At 36.0% G+C, this 13,078-nt stretch overlaps 1 protein-coding gene across 1 annotated transcript; it reads left to right on the top strand.

The window, feature by feature from the left end:
* Positions 1 to 427: 427 nt before the first annotated feature.
* LOC139171522 (dual specificity calcium/calmodulin-dependent 3',5'-cyclic nucleotide phosphodiesterase 1A-like) lies at positions 428 to 12,656 on the top strand. Its single transcript, XM_070759857.1, has 12 exons — positions 428 to 534; positions 1,706 to 1,888; positions 2,685 to 2,751; positions 3,514 to 3,630; positions 4,262 to 4,402; positions 5,105 to 5,205; positions 5,864 to 5,989; positions 8,084 to 8,194; positions 8,352 to 8,472; positions 8,891 to 8,972; positions 11,247 to 11,349; positions 12,539 to 12,656. The coding sequence occupies exons 1-12, from the start codon at positions 428 to 430 to the stop codon at positions 12,654 to 12,656; spliced, it is 1,377 nt and encodes a 458-aa protein (XP_070615958.1).
* The last annotated feature ends 422 nt before the right edge of the window (positions 12,657 to 13,078 follow it).

Genomic DNA, 13,078 nt, shown 5'->3' on the forward strand with positions numbered 1-13,078 from the left:
GGCTCATTATAATTTATGTTTGGTATGTATGTTCTGTTTGGTTTTTAATTATGATAGGGTTTTTTAGTTATTTTTAATATTAGATTTGTGCCATTATAATATTGTTTATATCGTTGTTGTGAGCCGCCCCGAGTCTTCGGAGAGGGGCGGCATACAAATCTAATAAATTGAATTGAATTGAATTTCCATGGAGAAGGATGAAATCCTGTGCAGTAGGTTCACAGGGATTGCACAATAGTTGTTAATGGTTACATTAGAATGATGTCACAATGCTTCTGCAGGAAAGCATGACATTTTTCTTGAACTTATATCTCTTGAGAATGTATAATAATGATATGCATATAGGAGTAGGAAGGTACTTTATTAGCTATAAATGTAGGAAATTACTTCAATAAGGGTTGTAGATAAAACAAAAACAGCTGCAGATATGACACAGGATAAAAGAGAGAAGATTGGCATCAAAACTAATTGTAACCAAGCCAAAACAAAAACCTGTGATCAACGGACCAAAAAGAAACTTTCTGCCACTCTTTTGTAAGTATAGCATTACTCTGATCTAAACAGAGGGAAGCATCCCTGCTTACTATTGGGGTTCACTTTTCTTGGGCATTTGCCACTTAACTTTGAAACTGAATCTAATTCAGTAACAGGGCCAGGCCCTAAAGGAAGCTCCATCTCCTTTCACTGCAACCCAGATTGAAGGAAGTTATCCACAGAGAGGGGCGGCATGTAAGTCCAATAAATAAATAAATAAAATAGGGCCACATGTATGCATGCACACACACTTGAAAAACACAAGAGGCAGACAAGGAGTTCACTCTGGTGTCCCATGCTGTTTGCAAAGAACATCTTACCCTGAATTTCTGCTTGCATTTGGAAAATGATCTTAGTTTATATAGTAACTTTTGGGAGAGAGGAAATTTTCATTCAAACAATGGCAAGAGTGAAAAGGCTGAACTCCCCATTACTCATGGTAGTCGTTTATGCATCCATCTGGTTGCTATTTGCAAAAGTTATTTCATTCTCTTGGCCACTTAATAATTTTAGTTATTTTAAGTGAATAATTTAATTTAATTTAATTTAATTTAATTTAATTTAATTTAATTTAATTTAATTTAATTTAATTTAATTTAATTTAATTTAATTTAATTTAATTTAATTTAATTTAATTTAATTTAATTTAATTTAATTTAATTTAATTTAATTTAATTTAATTTAATTTAATTTAATTTAATTTAATTTAATTTAATTTAATTTAATTTAATTTAATTTAATTTAATTTAATTTAATTTAATTTAATTTAATTTAAATTTAATTTAATTTAATTTAATTTAATTTAATTTAATTTAATTTAATTTAATTTAATTTAATTTAATTTAATTTAATTTAATTTAATTTAATTTAATTTAATTTAATTTAATTTAATTTAATTTAATTTAATTTAATTTAATTTAATTTAATTAATTTTATATGCCGCTCATTCCAAAACGGACGCAGGGCAATTGACAAGTGACATAAATACAACAATAGTAAAATATGATCAAAATACACAATAAATTCAGTAGTATAATAAAACAATAATATCCTAAAAGAACCATGCATACACTACAGTCAATCTAGTTCCAGGCCTGCTGGAAAACCAGGTCTTTATGGCTTTTATAATATAAATATAAGGATACATATATAAAACCTTGGATTTTTGCAGGAGCCTTTTGGACACCGAGGATGAATTTTCTAATATACGTTGGGATTCAGTACCTATGGACGTAAAGGAGTGGTTAACAGTCACCTTTGCAAAGAAAAATGAGGCATACAGACTGCAACCTGATGAAATAACAAGCCTTCGGAACATTTCATATGCTTTAGAGAATAGCGTTGTGGTAGAAAGGCAAGCATAGATTGCATAGAAAATTATGAGCTTTTCAGAATATGACTTAAATGATGTAGTTAATGAATTCCAGAATCAAAATTTGAATTGACCAGATTTGTTGGAGGAAGGAGTATTATGTAGGTTCACAGTCTAACAAAAAAAAAAGATAATTTAGTACAGGGATTATTTGAATTTTAGATTAGGAGTGTTAGGGACTAGATCCAAAAATGCTTGATCATATTTTTATACCTATATTATAGTGCCATAAGCTGTAATGATTATTGGGGCTATGTAATCCCTGCAATTTGTCAACCTGTGCAGAAAAATGCTGGTAAAACATCTGAAGGAACTGTGCATTAACAGTCTTTTTAAAACTTGCATACTGTGTTTAATAATTTCCTCCATCAATATTTGGAAGAGTTAATATTAACATTAGTGCCCTGTGGGAATGTAGGGCAACCTATAAAATTAGAGTCATGACCAATAGTGGGCTCTAAATCCCATTGCTACTGGTTCACACGTGACTCTTCTGCACATGTGCAGAAGCATCCCAGGTGGGTGGATGGAATCTTCCACCGCTACCGGTTTGCCAAACCTGACTGAACTGGGAGCAATCCATAGCTGGTCATGACCTGCGGAATAGAGGCAGATGGCCAAATTCTGTATAAAATCCAAATTTTGTTTTCTGGTCCAATACACTAACCCCTAAACTACGTGGTATAGCAGCCTCATAACTGAATTTGGCCAACTCTGTACATGGGATTGTAACCTTAGTAAATAAGCTCGCTTACATCTATTTAATTTGTTCTCCTAGGGACTTCCGTAAAGCCACTACTTCAATGGGTATGCCTTACAATTTGGAAGTAATAGAAGCTATGAAGGTGAAATCTTTATTATTGTTGTCTTTCAATCAAATAGTTTTAAAGAGGGCAATTAAAATAGGATCTACTTAGGTTACATTAGAAAACTCTATGGTAAATTCCATGACCATTATGACCAATAGTGAGGAATATTAGTAATTATGGTTTGTTAGTATTATGGTCTGAATCAGACTTGCCTAGTTGTTCCTGTTATAGAAATGCTTGCCAACTAATTAATTTTTAATTGATTTTTGTGCAAAAATATGCCTATCCCATTTTGGACCTTGGCTAAGCTATTCATTCAGATAGCATGGACTGTATGCATTTCCCATACTTAAATGACAGCTTACTCTAAATTCTCTTGCAATGCAGTAAAATATGGACAGGATTCTTAATTAAAAAGCATACTTCTTTCTTTTGCTTTTCATACCAGAGCTCTGGCTCCTTCCTCCTCCACCCCCAAATGGATTTCTGTACGGATCCTGTTTTTATGTCTATATATTTAAGAACTGCTGTGTCTGTCTGGGTCACATCTAAGACTTTGAGAGTATGTATACTAGAGTGATACTGTGGATTTTGTTTAAAATACTGAAATGAAAAACATGCACATTTATACTGGCTATATTCTCAAATTCTGTTCTGACCCTGTTAGCATGAAATGTGACCAGTTTTGGAAAGATAAAATACTTGTATTTATGTTTTAGCTTAAATTATACAGTTCTCATTAGGGCCAATTTTGGCTAAAAATATTGCTTATTTACATATGTTTTTCATTATTGACAGACTATCGATAAATGGGATTTTAATGTGTTTACCTTAGATGAAGCTGCTGAAGGACACTGCTTAAAATATATGATGTGCGAAATGTTCACCAAATATGATCTTTTGAAACGTTTTCAGGTCAGAATCTAAATAGCAAATAAACCCATAATATGTTAAATCTCTCTCCCTCCTCCCACCCCCAATCTCTCTCTCTCTCTGTGTGTGTATAGGTTCTAAATCCTGTTGCTACCAGTTCGCACACGCTCTTGTACACTCACACAGTGCTTTTGTGCATGTGCAGAAGCATCCCGGGTGGGTGGGTGGAGCCTGCCACCACCATTGCTAGAGAGCCGGGCTGAACTGGGAGCAACCAGTTGCTAGTATGTGTATCAGGAAATATAGAAGTCCAAATTCTTAACAGGCTTAATACAAAGCACCAACAATATTAACAACAATATCATCAAGTTTTCTTAGTTTATAAAGTTCATCAGAAGTAAAATAAGATGCTTTGGTATATCTCACCCTTAGGACTTAAGAGAAAAATGTAGCAAATTACTGAACAGATGATGAATTGAGCGGTTCCTCTTGACCTTCTAAAAAAAGATCCTTTCATGGTGCCCCAGTATTAGCAATATTTTGGGCCTAATCCATGTATAATTTAAACCCTCCTGTGACATTGAATATTGAAAATCAGTAGTTGAAAGAATTGTCATTCTTTGTTTGATCATGTTAATAGCTACTGTGCACACTCAATTCTTGTCTCCCACAGATACCTGTTACCATTCTCCTTTCCTTTGCAAAATCTTTGGAAGCTGGTTACAGTAAATTCAAAAATCCTTATCACAATTCTCTCCATGCTGCAGATGTTACTCAAACTGTGCATACCATTATGATTCACACTGGAATGATGGTAAGAGATGACACCTTTACAAGCATGCTATAAATTCACACTCAATGTAAACTGCTCCATGTCACTCAATGTCATTTGGTGGGACCTAGGGAAAGAACCTTTTCTGTGGGGACCCCGGCCCTCTGGAATCAGCTACCCCCAGAGATTCGTACTGCCCCCACCCTCCTCACCTTCCATAAAAATTTAAAGACCTATCTGTGCCACCTCTATCCCCCTGGCCAAGGAGTGTAGTATGTCTTGCTGTATGAATGGGAATGAATGATTTTAAATGTTATTAGAGTTTTAAAAGATTTTTAGCTATATTAATTGGATCTTTTAGATATGTATATTGTTTATTGTTTTGATATGTTGTGAGCTGCCCCGAATCCTTGGAGACGGGCGGCATACAAATCCAATAAATAAATAAATAGTGCACATTGCAGTTTGTGCTGATATATGTATGTTTATCAGATAAACTTACATAGGGAGATGCAGAAGAAGGAACTGATTAGGACCTGGCACAAGCTAAAGTACTTGATAACCCACTTGATATCCACCTGAAGCTGCCATTTATTTCATGTGAGAGGACATTGGTTTTAATAAAAATCCTTTCCTCCCACTCCCCATCTATTTTGTAAAATAAGAAATAGTATTTACAGATACTATATACTTCGTACTTTATTGTGTTAAGGAACATCATGGGCTTCTAATTCTTTCCACTAGCAATGGTTCACCGACCTGGAGATCTTAGCTATCTTTTTTAGCAGCATCATCCATGATTATGAGCACACTGGAACCACCAACCATTTCCACATAGAGACAAGGTAAATCATCTGTCCTATTTTATCTGTTGCCAAAATGGAAAGATTGAGTTGTTTAATGAATTATGACTGATACGCAAAATGCATATTTAAGTTTAGCGAATCAAAAAGTCCCTGCCTGTGTCTTCCTCTTAGATAGGGAATTATTACTCCTTCTGAGATAAGAACTAACAAACAGCTAGGTGTATGTTGAGATGAAACTTTCAGTCCTCAGTCCCTATAGTTGATATCATCTAGCCATAGTGGTGTAGAAGCTAATGTGATATAGTGTTTGATTTATTTCCCATTAACAGTAATTGTAGAGTAGCTGAAGCCCAACGCATTCATTCGACTACCCCTGTATTTCATGACAGTGAAATTACTATTGACAGACTGCTGGCTGACAATATGTTTCTCAACTGTTTGTGGTTTCCTGTAATAATTATTTTATGATGAAAATACAAAATCTATTTCATTTTCTTGCATTGTCTATCTATCTTTAAAATGTATCCATCAATCACCTACCTACCTACCTACCTACCCATCCATCCATCCATCCATCCATCCATCCATCCATCCATCTATCTATCTATCTATCTATCTATCTATCTATCTATCTATCTATCTATCATCTTCTTCCGTCAATTTCACATAAACATTCTTTGGACTTCTTCCACACTAGGTCAAAAGCTGCTCTTTTGTATAATGACAGATCAGTTCTTGAAAACCATCACCTGAGTGCTGCTTTCCGCTTGCTGCAGGACAAAGATACAAATATCTTAGGCAACTTAGCCATAGATGAGTGGAGGTGAGGCTATATATTGATATGTAGCTAAGCTGTTTCAAAATATACAGAATAAATTTCTAGCTCCACATGTGTCTTCTTGTCATATATGACAGTCATAGCCTGTATATTTGACAGGTGGGTGAAGCAGATGTGGGCTAATAGCTATGGATTCACTTGCAAAGCTGCTATGAGGTTTAATTATAATAGTTAAAACAATTTGCCATTTGACATGGCAGCATAAGTTAGCCTTAATTTCTGAAGGCCTTTGGGAAAAGCTATTTTTCTACCTATTGTTAGAAGGCCACAAGAATGGGGCACCCTTTTTTCTCTAGGAAAAAAGTGAAGTACAGGTAGTCCTTGACTTACAACAGTTCCTTTAGTGAATGTTCGAACTTACTATGGTACTTTCAACCATTGCCGCATTCCCATGGTCATGTAATCTAAATTCAGCTGCTTAGCAACTGATTCATATTTATGACAGAGTTGCAGTGTCCTGGGATCCCCTTTTTCTGACATGCAAAGTCAATGGGAAAGCCAGATTCACTTAACAATCATATTGCTAACTTAACTACCGTATTTCTCAGAGTCTAAGACGCACCTTAGTTTTGGGGGAGGAAAATAGGGAAAAGAATCTGCTTATCAAGTATTCATCTGGCTATAATCATCTTAGCCAGCACATTATTTTATCCCCTGCTTGGGGCTTTAAAAAAACCTTTATTTCGAGAGAGTAACAATGAAAGAGCTTGCAAACCAGTAAGAGCTGGGAACATCACCTGGAAAGAAACACCTGGAAAGAAACATTCAGAGCAAGAAGAGCAATGGAAAAAACCCTGCAAACACTTAGGATTTGGAAAACATTCTTCACAGAGAGTAACAATGAAAAATCTTCCAAGCCAGTAAGAGCTGGGAATATTGTTAGTACCTGGTTAGGACTGGAAAGAAACATTTGGAGCAAGTAAAGCAATGGGAAAAAACCCCCTACAAAGACAGGGTTTGGGAAACATTCTTTGCAGAGAGTAACAATGAAAGAGCTTGCAAGCCGGTAAGAGCTGGGAACATTGTTAGCACCTGCTTAGGACTGGAAAGAAACAGTCAAAGCAAATAGAGAATGAAAAAAACCCCTACAAAGACATAAGAACTGGGAACATCATTAGCACCTGGGTAGTGCCGGAAAGAAACTTATTCAGAACAAGTTACAGCAATGAAAAAACTCCTGCAAAGACTTAGGGCTTGGAAAACATTCTTTGCAGAGAGAAACAATGGATAAGCCTGCAGGGTAAGAGCTGGGATGATCGTTAGCAACTAGTTAGGGCTGGAAAAAAGATGCACTCAAATTATCAGCCTCTTTTAGGGAGAAGAAAGGTGTGTCTTATAATCTGAAAAATATGGTAATTGCAGTGATTTACTGAACAATTGTGGCAAGAAAGGTTTTAAAATGGGGCAAAATCCATTTAACAACTGTCTCATTTAGCAACATAAATTTTTAAGGTTGTAAGTTGAGGACTACCTGTAGTCAAATTGTGTAAGTTGCTCCAGTGTAAATTACCAATGATTTTCAATAACTCTTTGAATTTACCCTAAAGTTTCTTCTTTCATGTTGGGAGTGTGATGACTATTTGAAACATTTCTCAGAAGTCCAAGTGTGAAAGTTAATTTGTTCTCATTTGGAGAGAGCCCAGGAATTTCTTTCTGTCCTAACCTCACTGAAGCAGAACAATTAGAACAAGTAGTAGTGAAGGCATCCAGTGAAGGGCTTATACTACTGGTGGGTTGCTGCCAGTTAAAACCGTTTCTCATGCACCGGTGGTAGAAATTTCTACCCACTCACTAAACTGACAGCAATGGCCAGCTGTCCACAGCTCTGAATCGGTTCTCTGATCGAGGCTTCTGCGCATGTACAGAGGGTCATTTGCGCAACATGATGGCACACACTTTCGTCACGATGTAAACAAGTGAGGAAGGAAAGTAGAACCCACCCCTGGCTTATACAGTACCTGCACATTGTTTTTCCTTACCTTAATAAGTAAAAAATAGGATAAAGCTTAAGGCTTGGTAATATTTGAACATTCTTATTTTGACAACACCTAAATGAAATATTCCTCTGTCTGTTTTCAGGGAGTTGCGTCGCATGGTTATTAATATAGTTTTATCTACAGATATGTCACATCATTTCCAGCAGTTCAAAATCATGAAACATATTCTGCAGTGTCTCCAGCTAACTGACAGGTTAGTTGCATGGCAAAGAGAAGCTGTCCTCACTCTGAATGGGTAGACGGAGGGGGGCATGGAGAGTGATTAAGAGTTCTAAAAAAAATTCTGGCTAAAGAAAAGTGGATCTTTTTTTTTTTTTTGTCTGGTGATCAGAATGATCTTAATTTGACAGGACACACAAGGATAAAATCATGTCTTTTCTGGTACACATAGCTGACATCAGCCATCCAGCAAAGCCTTGGGAACTGCACCATCGATGGTCAGAAGCATTACTGGAAGAATTCTTTGAACAGGTGCTGTATTTTCAAAATTTAAGCTTATATTATAGTTCTGTGCAACAGTTTGGATTCAAAGGCAAAAGTCTGGTTCAGAAAGCAAATTTAGTATCTGACTGAAACTTCTTAAATGTTTTTAAGGGACGTTTTTGGTCTCTTCCTTATCTCTGCATATGAAAAAAAAGTGGGGTGGGGAGAGGAGAGTGGGAGGATAGGAATTTACAGTGTCAATTTCACTAATGAAAAGAAATTGCAGAAGAATAATATCTTCTGATACCTTGTGCGGCTCTTGGTATTTTTGCTGAAATATATGTATCTTTCTTCTTCTTTTTTAGAAAGAGCATTTTCAAAATACTGTTTTCATAGTACAGCATGTTTAAAGCATCACTTGTTTAGAATAGCTCACGCTTCTGTGAATTCCTTCCTCCAATGCTAGGGAGACAAAGAGGCTGAAATGGGAATTCCAATTTCTTTGCTCTGTGATCGCAAGACAACCAATACTGCTGAATCCCAAATAGGTAAATATCATTTAAAAGGAGGGAGGTAACGCCCCCCCAGCTTCTGACATTGTTGACCCTTCCTAAACTTGGAGGACACAACCTTGTAGACAACCCCCACTCTGTTAAGGATTTATGAGTACTCATATCTAATGATATTATAACAACATTGTAACAACATTGCTAAAAAGGCCCTAAGACTTATAAATCTAATCTTGCATAGCTTCTTCTCTGGCAATATTAATCTGCTAACCAGAGCATAGAAAACATTTTCCAGACCAATCCTTGAATACAGCTCAACCATCTGGAACATACACTGCATATCAGACATTAATACAATTGAGAGAGTCCAGAACCATTTCATAAGAAGAGTCCTCCATTCCTCTGCTTGCTACAGAATACTTTATTCCACCAGACCTGAAATTTTGGGCTTAGAAAACCTAGAGCTGTATTGCCTTTGATCTAATCTAAATGTAGTTCATAAAATCATCTACCACAATGTCCTACTAGTCAATGAATACCTCAGCTTCAACTGCAACAAACACGCACATAAAATAGATTCAAACTCAATGTAAACCACTCAAAACTCGACTGCAGATAATGTGACTTCAGCAACAGAGTGGTCAATGCATGGAATGCACTATATGACTCTATGGTTTCTTCCCCAGACCCCAAAAACTTTAATCTTAGACTGTCTACAGTTGACCTCACACCATTCCTAAGAGATCTGTAAGGGGCATGCATAAGTGAACCATCATGCCTACTGTCCCTGTCCTACTGTCCAAATTTACCTATTCCTACTTTGCTGTTGTTTGTTTATACCCTATTATCTTATACACATTTTGACAAATAAACAAACAAATAAAATAACCATCCTCCAAACAATGACTGTCCTTTATGTAAAGCTTTTTTTTAAAGCTTCCCCTAGCAGTAATAATAAGATGCTGAGAGAGGGGTTTTGGTAACAGGTCAGATTGTGATTATGATTTCATGAAATTACAATGTCATATTTTCCCTTTTCTAGTGGAAACTTTTCGCCCGTCAATCACATTGGGGTAATTCTTTTAAGTGTAGCAAAACAGCCATCAGAACAGAGAATGATTCCCTTTTACTTAGATAATACAATGCATTATCGCATTGGCTGAGTCCATACATCACATGAAGCCATCGTTTCAATAAAGGAAAATATTTGTAGCTCAGGGCTGAAATGAGGGTCTTCATTTCCTGTTTTCTTGAAGATGTTTCATTATCCAAACATGATGATGTTACCTTCTATGATTAATGAAACATCTTCAAAGAAACAACCAAGCTCAGAGAGCACCAGAGAGCTACACTTTATTTAACGGATGGTTTGTTTTCTGTCTAGTCTACCTCATAAGTGTTCTGTCTGGCTCTCTGGTAGAATCCTCCCAAAAATTCACAGGTACAAATTTCAGACACACACACGTTTGAAAATTCAAAACAATGTTCTTTATAATGAAAATTCACTTAAACTAAGCCCTCTTTTGGTATAGCAAAGAGCACTTGTCTCCAAACAAACTGGTAATTTGTACAAGTCCCTTATCAGTCCTGTGATACTTAGCTTGCAGCTGTGAGGCAATTTAAAGTCCTTCTTTCACAAAGTGAAACACACTTTGCTCTGGTTTAGTTTCAAAGCAGGGAAAAATCAGCACACAAAAAGTCAAAGTCAGTAAAGCAGTCATGAAACACACCAAACGATCAGATAATCCTCCACAATGGCCAAACCCACAGGCTGCTATTTATAGCAGCCTCACTAATTACCACAGCCCCACCCAACCACAGGTGGCCTCATTTTCTTTGATAATAATCTCTCAGTTGTTGTTGCCTATGCATCGCTCTCAGCATGCGTGGCTGTATCATTAACTCTTGTTGTGGATCCAAGGAGGAGCTAGATAATTGATCTCCTTCTGAGCTGTCTGCCACACTCTCCTCCTCCCTGTCACTCATGTCTTCTTGGTCAGAGGAGCCTTCATCATCAGATTCCACCAGGGGGCAAAAACAGGCCTGCAGCATGTGGATGTCTCCCCCACATCCACAGTCCTTGGGGCAGGAGCTGGGCCAGAGCTAACCACAACAATAACGCTAACAGTTTTTGAGTGTAGAAGTAATAATTTTACCAAAACTTTTAATAAGGAGCTACTAAGTGACCATTAAAGAGAGCATTTTGTCAAACATTTGGCCATTAGCTACCCTCAACTGAACCCGAGTAAAGCTTATTTGTTCAGTTTTAATCTAGTCATTTTGTTTAAATTTTTCCTTTCTTCCTTTCTTTAGGTTTTATTGATGTTATAGTAAAGCCAGCATTTGTTCTTCTATTTGAAACTGTGGAAAAATCAATTATACCTGAAGCAGCTGATTCTCGATGTGAAAAAGATAGGTGTGGACATCCTTGCTTGTTTCAGTTATTTTTGATTCCAAAACTCTGTTTCAGCTCTTCCTTAATCAATCTCTTGAAATAACTTTATCAAACTAGAAATTATAATGTCATGTTCTAAACACTTTATAGGTAAGGCAAAGAGCAATATAGCACTCTTCTTTTGATTCATGGTTTTCAGCCCTAGGAACATGCAAATACATTTTCTTTTTAATTCCAAAAATTCTTTTCCAATTATTTTAAATATATATGTGAGTTTCTAGAAAAGTTGACAGGGGAAGAAAAGAGACTTAAGAAATATACAGAAAGTTTGAGACAGTTTCACAATTGGAGAAGTTAACGGTTTTACCTCCATCACTTAGCAACTCTTGCCACAATGGTGACACACCGTAAGGGATATTATAGAGATAGTCCTCAAGTGATGACCACAACTGAACCCAACATTTATGTTGAAACATTTGTTAAGTGGATTTGTCCCATTTTACAATTTGTCTTGCCACAGTTGTTAAGTGAGTCGTTGCATTTATTAAGTTAGCAACATGGTGGTTAAGTGAAATGAGATTCCCCATTGATGTTGTTTGTCAGAAGTTTGCAAATCTGACCACATGACTCTAGTACACTGCAATAGTCATAAGTATGAACCACTTGCCAAGCGTCTGAATTTTGATCATGTGATCATGCGGATGCTGTGTAAAAACCAGTCATAAGACACTTTTTTCAAGGCCATTGTAACTTTGAATGGTCACTAAATGTCAAGGACTATCTGTAATATTCTGTGCCAGCTTTTCTCAATGACATTAAGGGAAGATGTTATAGATGTGGGTGGAGGTGATGGTGTTGTTGCTTTTCCACCATAGGTTTGGGAAGAAACTAAATAAGAGTTTACTTTCACAGGTATATCTATCTTCTATATTTTTCTGCAATTCATGCAAAAGTGGCTTCCACATTAAGTTTACATTATAACATAATAGTAGTATCTCATACAGTAATACTGTGTTTGCTTAGACATGGCAATAATTAGTTGAATCTCATAATACTTCTGGAGCATACTGTAGGCATAAAACACATATTATATATTTGTTGTTGAATTGAGAAATAAGAACAGGTTAGTGCCTGTTCTTTGGAGTCTGGCGAACAGATTATGTAGTGTCTCCTAATCTTTGTGTCATGTATTCTGTCTCATGTATTCCAGCACTTATTCTTCCCAGTTTCCACAAATTAAGTGCAACAGTCTGAAGAACTGTCCTCACGTTTGCTCCCACATTTATACAGTCATGTTCAGACTTTCTCGTGGAGACTGGATAATGTGATAGTGTGAAATGTTATTGTAAGGATGGAGCAGACCTGTTCAATTATTTTCATATAATTTGCACATCTGAATAGGATTTATTTAATCACCAGATCTCTAGGTCATATTATTTATCCTGTTCTATTGCATTGTTCATGGCTTTTCCAATAATTACTTCAGTGCTTGCTTCACATTTAAGATGTGATGCTTGCTTTATTTTGGGAGTTTTGCCGCTTTATCTTTGTTTTTTTATTTTAAAGATTAATATTCTGCTTTAAGAGCTGTACAATTCAATAATATAAAGCTCCCAAAGAAATTACTTATCTGAAAAGCAGAATTTATGATAACAAGTCCATACATATTTATTAAATGGTTTTAATAAATGGACACATCGTGGACAGCCCACAACCTGTTAGATGTCAAGATCTTCTTCAAACACTATGG

The sequence above is a fragment of the Erythrolamprus reginae genome, chromosome 1, assembly GCF_031021105.1.
Source record: "Erythrolamprus reginae isolate rEryReg1 chromosome 1, rEryReg1.hap1, whole genome shotgun sequence".
NCBI lineage: Eukaryota > Metazoa > Chordata > Lepidosauria > Squamata > Dipsadidae > Erythrolamprus > Erythrolamprus reginae.

Bases quoted from the DNA above. Each gene is read 5' to 3' on its own strand.
- LOC139171522 (XM_070759857.1), top strand. From the start codon at position 428: ATGACACAGGATAAAAGAGAGAAGATTGGCATCAAAACTAATTGTAAC. The intron at 8,473-8,890 runs GTGCTGTATTTT...CTCCAATGCTAG, and splicing joins TGGAAGAATTCTTTGAACAG to GGAGACAAAGAGGCTGAAAT. The intron at 8,973-11,246 runs GTAAATATCATT...TCCTTTCTTTAG, and splicing joins TACTGCTGAATCCCAAATAG to GTTTTATTGATGTTATAGTA.